The sequence below is a fragment of the Merops nubicus genome, unplaced genomic scaffold, assembly GCF_000691845.1.
Source record: "Merops nubicus isolate BGI_N331 unplaced genomic scaffold, ASM69184v1 scaffold23351, whole genome shotgun sequence".
In the NCBI taxonomy this organism is placed as follows: Eukaryota; Metazoa; Chordata; class Aves; order Coraciiformes; family Meropidae; genus Merops; species Merops nubicus.
Genome location: NW_008588046.1, coordinates 1,944 through 10,281, shown reverse-complemented (window position 1 = coordinate 10,281; position 8,338 = coordinate 1,944). Strand labels below are relative to the sequence as shown.

At 48.4% G+C, this 8,338-nt stretch overlaps 1 protein-coding gene across 1 annotated transcript in view; it reads right to left on the bottom strand.

Annotated features, from left to right (window-relative positions):
- The window catches only part of LOC103781429, a 16,297-nt gene extending 9,392 nt beyond the window's left edge, over nt 1-6,905 (bottom strand). The window contains exon 1 of the mRNA XM_008949147.1: nt 6,001-6,905. Within this exon, the coding sequence (XP_008947395.1) occupies nt 6,001-6,905 (905 nt within the window). The remainder of the gene's footprint in view (nt 1-6,000) is intronic.
- Nucleotides 6,906-8,338: the final 1,433 nt, after the last annotated feature.

The window sequence follows — 8,338 nt, the reverse complement described above, 5'->3', positions numbered from 1 at the left end:
GGGAAAGAGAAAAAGCACTTCAGCAATTCTTTCCCATGGCTGTGAGCCCCAGGGGCTGTGCTGGTGGAATCTGAGGGAAATTTACAGTTGACACAGGGAAACAGGGAGCTCCTCCCTTATTTCTGTAGCCCAGTATGTCTGGAAACAATAATATATTCCCCCTGCATGGGGCACTGAGGAGGCTGCCCCTCAAATCCTGGGCTCAGTTTTGGGCCCCTCCTTCCCAGAAGGACCTGAAGGGCCTGGAGCGTGGCCAGAGAAGGGCAACGAAGCTGCTGGGGAAGGGTCTAGAGCCCAAGTGTGGGGAGGAGCAGCTGAGGGAGCTGGGGGTGCTGAGCCTGGAGCAAAGGAGGCTGAGGGGAGACCTTCTGGCTCTCCACAGCTCCCTGACAAGAGGCTGGAGCCAGGTGGGGGTCGGGCTCTTCTCCCAAGGAACAAGGGACAGGACAAGAGGAAACAGCCTCAAGTTGCCCCAGGGGAGGTTGAGGTTGGCCCTGAGGAACAATTTGTTGCCCTTGAGGGTTGTCCAGGGCTGTGCCAGGCTGCCCCGGGCAGTGGTGGAGTCCCCATCCCTGGAGGGGTTTCCAAGCCATGGAGATGTGGTGCTGAGGGACACGGGTCAGTGGGGACCTGGCAGTGCTGGGGAACGGTTGGACTCCATGATCTGAAAGGTCTCTTCCAATCAAAACAATTCTATGATTCTATATGCAGCCACAAAATGGTGTCATTTGAATTTGAACAGGAATTGCTTGAATTCTCTTAAATGCAAAACACTTTAAACAGCATTCAAAACGGTAAAGCCAACAGCTGGACTTGTTTTATTTTTAAAGGACAAAATCTAATTATTTTTAGTGCTTCCTGTTAAATTTCAGTTCTGTTTCAGTTTTTCTACGTGTGCTATAGAAGAAATTGTTCCTCAGGTCCAACTTCAACCTCCCCTGGGGCAACTTGAGGCCGTTTCGTCTTGTCCTGTCCCTTGTTCCTTGGGAGAAGAGCCCGACCCCCACCTGGCTGCAGCCTCCTGCTAGGGCGTGGAAGGTGACTGGTGTTTGGCTTTGGGTGCCTTTCTGTTCTCAGGGATCAGATTTTTGAAAATATAGGGATGCAAAAAGTGCTGGGATGCAGCAACAAGGTCTGATGCCACTCGGCTGTCAGAGCCCCAGCGCTGCCCAGCCCAGCCTGGCATGGGAGGGCTTGGGACAGGGCTGCAGACTCTGCCCCGAGCTATAACTGAGGACAAGGGGGGGATCACCTCGACCCCCTGGGCCACACGAGACCTCATCCATCCACCCTGATGAGTCAGGCAGCAAGTCAGTAGCTGTGCTGGAATAGACCCAGCAACTTCCCTGCCCTGTGTGGACACTGTGAGGTCAAGCACAGAAGTGGTATCTGCAACATTACTGAGCTTTCTGATGATTTCTTTCCTGCCCTATCTATGTAAAACAAGGATGCAAAATGTTTTTATGGCAAGCTGTGCAGACTATTAACAGATAGAATCATGGACTGGTTTGGGTGGGAAGGGACCTTTCAAAGTCATCTAGTCCAACCCCTGCAGTGAATCTTCAGTGCAGCTCTTTCTTTTAAAAGCAACATTTTGTTGTGAAAACAGTTTTCTTTTTTTTTCCCCTGCACATCTGTGGTGAAGCCCTTAACCTAAAATAGCTGCCGTGATTTATTTCCCTGATGTGGGGTTTTTCCATCGTGAATCTATGACATGTAAGACTCGTTCTCTGTCTTTTTATACACAATTTACAAACAGCGTAGGTGGACTGTTACTGTCAGGATGCCTCAGAGCTGTTCTAGTGAGGAAATTTTCAGCAAAACACTTACATTGAGATGCAAGATGAACGAACAAAGCACTTCTGGAACTGCCAGCAAGGATCTGAGCCAACTTACCTGCCAGCCACTGGAGAATAATAATGGTGTGAGTCTCCTTGTAAAATTTCTGCCATCCTCATCACTTCTTTCAAGGGGATGTGGCTGTGAGACACACCAAGTGAGTAATCCCTGGATGTTTGGGTTCATCGTTAGTTCTTTGGCATCAACAAACGCACCAGTGTTTTCAGAATAATAGAATCATAGAATCACAGAACAGTTCTGGTTGGAAGAGACCTTTCAGATCATGGAGTCCAACCATCCCCCAGCACTGCCAGGTCCCCACTGACCCATGTCCCTCAGCACCACATCTCCATGGCTTGGAAACCCCTCCAGGGATGGGGACTCCACCACTGCCCTGGGCAGCCTGGCACAGCCCTGGACAACCCTCAAGGGCAAGAAATTGTTCCTCAGGGCCAACCTCAACCTGCCCTGGGGCAACTTGAGGCCATTGCCTCTTGTCCTGTCCCTTGTTCCTTGGGAGAAGAGCCCGACCTCCACCTGGCTCCAGCCTCCTGTCAGGGAGCTGTGGAGAGCCAGAAGGTCTCCCCTGAGCCTCCTTTGCTCCACTGACTAGTGATTTTGGGTTACTAGTGGGATAATGACCAGGTGCTGTAACAACCTTGCTTTCTGTAGAGATAAAAACTGGATCTTTAAAGACACCAGTAAATGCAGACTTATTTTTCTAGGGTGACCCTCCCACCAGAAAGCTCCAAGAACTGCATTTAACCAAGCACATTCAGACAGTAAAACCATCCCTGCCAGAGGACCACTAGCAGCAGCCACAGCACCTGATCTCAGGATATGCTCATGAACACTGACCTGACTTGCCCCGTGTGGCCAAAATTGGTCTGAGACCAACTTCCCAGGATGGAGCAGGCCACAGGACCATTTTCACCACCTGAATCCATCTCTCCTGCAACAGGGGTGTGAGAAGGGAATATATATCCCCCCTCAAAAGCCCTCTGTGCCATTTATCTGTATCATTTCACCACAGAAAAAAATATATATCAAGCCAAATTATTACTTCAGAAAGAAAAATGAAAAGAAAAATTAAAAGCACACAGCATTACTTAAATTCAAAGCATCTTTGAAGCAAAATGAAAATAAAGCTTAGTTGATGGTTTTATCAGATGTATTTTGGCTGTTTATTTCTAGCTGTTTGTCATAGCCTGGAAGCAGAAAAGTTGTAACCTTATTGTAGCTTTGCTGCTGTTTTACAAACATGCCAGGAATGGCCTTTTCCTCCTTCTCCTCTCTCTTCTCTCTCCTCTCTCCGCTCTCTTCTTCCTCCCCTTTCCTTCCCTGCCCTCTTCTCTCCATCTCCCTCTGTTTCTCTCCATCTCCCATTCCACCTTCCCTTCCCCTCCCCATCTTTCTCTCCTTCTCCTCTCCTCTCCGCAGTCTCACACAGCTCCTCCTGTGCCTCATAGGTCATAAATCCATTGGCAAGTACCACAAGTGATCTCCTCGTACAAAGTAGAGAGCTCAGGGCATTACAGAATAGGAATTAGCAACTTTAAGTGGTCTATCTATCTCTTCTTCTCTCACACAGATGTTAAACCACAATTAAGTTTCCCATTCCCAGAGGCAGCCACAGAAGTTTTTGAACATCTGTCCAACAGAAAAGACAATACCTTATACAGAGGTTCCTGGATCTTGAGCGTCTGCCTGGTACCCTCCAGCTATGCAGGTTGGGGAGCAAACGGGGTGGCAGATGAAGCTCTGCTGAACTTGCTGAAGGAGATGCCCCGACACTCTGGAAGCCTCACTCCACCGTGGTCTCCAGCTGTGCTAATAAAGGTGTTAATGAATCTCCCCTACATTTCCACCCTGGCTGTGTCCCCCAACCCCAAAGTTCTACTTGCTGTGACAGAGGCTCCCAGGGCTTTTGCTGTTCCAGAGAATGGCTGTAGCCAGGAAGCACAGATGTCCAGGAGGAAACTCTGGAAGTTTTCAGAAGGGGATCAGTGTTGTGAAAGGATTTTGCAAACTAAACATCTCCACAGCAAAGCTCTTCAGGCTCTTCTGCTGAAAGTTGTTCTTGTTCCCTTATGTGAACCTTTCCTCCAATAACAGCTGGTTAACAAGCACCAGGGTAGACCTTATATACTTCGGACAAAAAGTGCTCCCACTGGGTGCTATCTCAATGCACACAGGACCCCTAGCCCAAGACAGAACCTCCAGCCTGCCCTGACTGCCAGTGCTCAGGCAGGGCTTCTGGAGGTGGTCTCTGGAACACTATTTCACCCTGTGAAAGGGCCCCACTGGGATCCTTAGCAAAATAACCAGCACAAGACAAAACAAACAGTGGCCTGGGAATCCTCCCCTTGGGAATCTTCTCTTCTCCCTTTCCATTTTTTTTTAATGGAAAAATAAATCATTATTCTTCTCTCTCTATTCCACGTGCCATTATGTGTAGAGCAGGATAGAAAAAGACACTAATCCTGGGTTGGTCTGGAGTGGGAATTGCTTAGAGCAGACAGTTCTGGTGTGTAATCCTGTCCCTGTGACTCCTGCTGCTTCACCCTTCCAAGGTCAACACTGGCCATCTCTTCTTATGCTCCTGGCCAAATATGGCTTAAGATCAACAAAAATACAGCTCTGTAATTCAGAGACATGAAAGATTTGGGGACATTTTATCCTGCCTGGGGGAGGGGACAATCTAGGAAGGTCATGAAACTTTCCTGCATGTGTGGCTGAGACCCATCCTACAGCAGAACAGTAAGATGCTTGGAGAGTCTGTCACGTTCCATCTGTGGACTGCCCCTGGAGATCTCCTCCCACCCCACTGCAGGGTATGGTCAGTACCTGTCAGGTCTCAGCTGGAAGGTGGTGGTATATGGCTGCTAGTGTTGGGAGGGTTTTTTACAGTTTCTACACTGAGGGTGGTGAGCCCCTGGCCCAGGCTGCCCCAAGAGGTGGTCGCTGCCCCATCCCTGGAACCATTCCAGGGGAGGTTGGCCAGGGCTCTGAGCAACCTGCCCTATTTGCAGATGTCCCTGCTCCCTGCAGGGGGGTTGGTTTAGATGACCTTGGAAGGTCCCTTCCAACCCAAACCGTTCTATGATTCCATGATTCTTTGAAGTTTAGACATTCTTATTATATTTTTAAAACACCCTGTGTTTCAGCAGAGCTCATCACACCAGAGCTCCAAGCATCCTGATGCACATTCTAATTCATAAAATCCTCTGCTCACCCACAGCAAATCCTGACGATTTTAAAGAACTCCATCCTCATACCTCTGCACCATATAAACCCACAAAAAATTGGCTTCATCAAGTCTTTTGACCTTTTACAATGAATAGATGTCTTTTATTGAAGGTGCTGCATACATACATTAAATGCAATGCAAAACAATGGCTGGAACATGAGACTTGGCAGTATGGTAACACTCAATGACATCAAAATGAGATGCAAAGGCAGCACTGTTCCCATCATCATGTCAATGGAACTTTAGAAACACAGATGAAAATGAAGGCTGAGTCCTTCTTTTTCAGAAGGCCTGAGAGTGCTGCGGGCCCACTTGACACGACCTAATCTTCAGAAAATGCTCCGTGCTCAGCATCAGCAGCTGAGCTCCATCCTGTGGGATGTTTCCAGTTGAACAACTAATGAATGGGATATTCAGAGTGGTTTCAAACTCTTGGCCCAAGCCTTGTCTTGTTGAGCTTGCTGCCTAGGTTAGCTCTGCTGTAACAGGTGGCAAAGGAAGGATGATCCTGGGCAAGAGGGTCTGAGTGAAGCTTGCACACTATTATCTGCCTGCTAGGGTTTGCATAACGTGTGTCAGATGTTCCTCAATCTGCCCCATCACATGACTTGAAAAGAAAGTCATACAGCCCGTTTTTCTTTAATTGCCTCCCTCTAACTGGGGCTTCCACCTATATACATCACTATATTAATTCTTGGGGTATCTGCAGGCTGCTGGAAGGGATGAAAGCATCATGCTAGGGAAAACATGGAAGATCACAGCTCTGTCTTGAGTGACAGCATCCAAGTGGACCTGCAGTTCTTTCATCTGGCAGTGACTCACGTGGATAGAGCACCAAGAAACCAGTCCAGTAGCTCTGACCAAGAAACCAATCCACTAGGGCTTCCTGGCAGAACTGGTGGAGAAGCTACCAGTCAGAGTCATTCTTCCTCCGCAGTGCCCTCAGCAAAGCCTCACGGATGTGGCTGGATTTTATGCTGTAGATAAGAGGGTTGAGAGCAGGAGGAATTATAAGGTAGGTGTAGGCCACCAAAGTGTTAATCAGAGGAGGAACGTTCTTTCCAAAGCGATGGATCATGGACAGTCCGATCATCGGGATGAAGAACACTAGAACAGCACAGATGTGGGAGACGCACGTATTCAAAGCCTTGAGACACTCCTCCTTGGTTGCAAGGCTGATAACAGTTTTAATGATCAGGATGTAGGAGAGCACAATGAAGATGAAGTCCATCCCCACTGTTGATAAGAGAATAATCATACCGTAGAAGACATTGACTTTTATATCAGCACATGCCAGCTTCATAATATCAGGGTGGAAGCAAAAGGAATGAGAGAGCTCAGTCTTTCCACAGTAGGTCAGTCTCTTGAGCAAGAAGGGGATGGGGAGGAGGGAGACCATCGCTCTGAATAGAATGGCCAGACCTATTTTTATGACTGTCATCTTGGTCAGTATGGATGAGTGTCTCAGCGGATGGGAGATGGCAATGAAGCGGTCAAAAGCCATTGCCAGTAGCACAGAGGATTCAATGAAGGAGAGGATGTGGATGAAATACATCTGAGTGAGGCAAGCATCAAACCCAATCCTTCGCATATTAAACCAAAAAACTCCCAGAGTAGTAGGCAGTGTACACAAAACCAGTCCCAGGTCAGTGACTGCCAGCATGGAGAGGAAGTAGTACATTGGCTCGTGGAGACTTTGGGTCGTCTTTATGATGAATAAGATCATGCAGTTTCCTAAGAGAGCAATAAGGTACAGTGCACAGAAGGGAATGGAGATCCAGTGGTGAAGGGCCTCCAGGCCTGGGATGCCCATCATGAGGAAAGCTGAAGGCTGATAGAAGGAGCCATTGATTTCCCACGTGGTATGAGAGTCATGCTCCATCTCAGCTCTCACATGACCTATACCTAAAACAGATCAACAACAGAAACTCCACGTAGTTGGACTCTCCACTGAATACAGATGTGGGTAATGACAAGCGCCACAGCCCCTCCACCTCCCCACCAAGCTCTGCAGATGCCCCCACGCTCTTTAGGACATTGTTATAGTTATCGTAGTGTCACATATGACTACGTTCTTGTTTATCTATTAAACTATAAAATGGAGGACAGGATTAGATGCTTTTTTATCTAAAAGAAAGAAAAAAATGAAAAACATTTTTTTCTTAGAATGAAAGCAAAAGCATTCCTGGTGAATGCTCCTGTGACACAGCTGTCTCCAGACTGCACAGGTTGAGATCCTCGGTTGAGAGGAAATGCTTTTTCTATGGTCATCCAAAACAAGACCAAACTGCTAAGCATCTGGTTTCTTTTTGATGCTAACTGGAGTTCAACGGACATGAAAACAGACTCAAAGAATCATAGAATCATTTAGGTTGGAAGAGAGCTTTAAGATCATCGACTCCAGCTGTCACCCCAGCACTGCCAGGTTCCCACTGACATGTGTCCCTCAGCACCACAGCTCCACGGCTTGGAAACCCCTCCAGGGATGGGGACTCCACCACTGCCCTGGGCAGCCTGGCACAGCCCTGGACAACCCTCAAGGGCAACAAATTGTTCCTCGGGTCCAACCTCAAGCTCCCCTGGGGAAACTTGAGGCCCTTCCCTCTTCTCCTGTTCCTTGTGCCTTGGGAGAAGAGCCAGACCCCCACCGGGCTCCAAGCTCCTGTCAGGGAGCTGTGGAGAGCCAGAAGGTCTCCCCTGAGCCTCCTTTGCTCCAGGCTCAGCACCCCCAGCTCCCTCAGCTGCTCCTCCCCACACTTGGGCCCTAGACCCTTCCCCAGCAGCTTCGCTGCTCTTCTCTGGCCACGCTCCAGGCCCTCCAGGTCCTTCAGGGAGGGAGGGACGCCAAAAATGCTGAAAGTTTAGCTCTGACTTACTTAAGAAATCAACATTGGAAACAAATGCAAAGTTGAACAGGGAATCCGGCACTTGGACACTACTGCTCTCAGCTCAGAAGGTGGCCACCAGGGTAAGGTGGATTTTCAGCAGCTCTCACTTCCAAGTTGTTGCTCATTTCATAACCTACTTTTCTATCAGGTGACAGGAAATAAATGAGCAAATTCCCACTTGGTGGTGCCTGTGACTTTTGTGAACAACAAAATGAAAGCAAAGCGTGGGAAGTTGCAGGAGCACAGGGAAGGCACCCACGGGAAGTCTCTAGGTCTGAATCAGAGGGAAAAGACACAGAGGATATGGTGGGATTTTTTACACAGGGATCAAGTGTACGATGTAAGTGAAGCCTTTACAGAA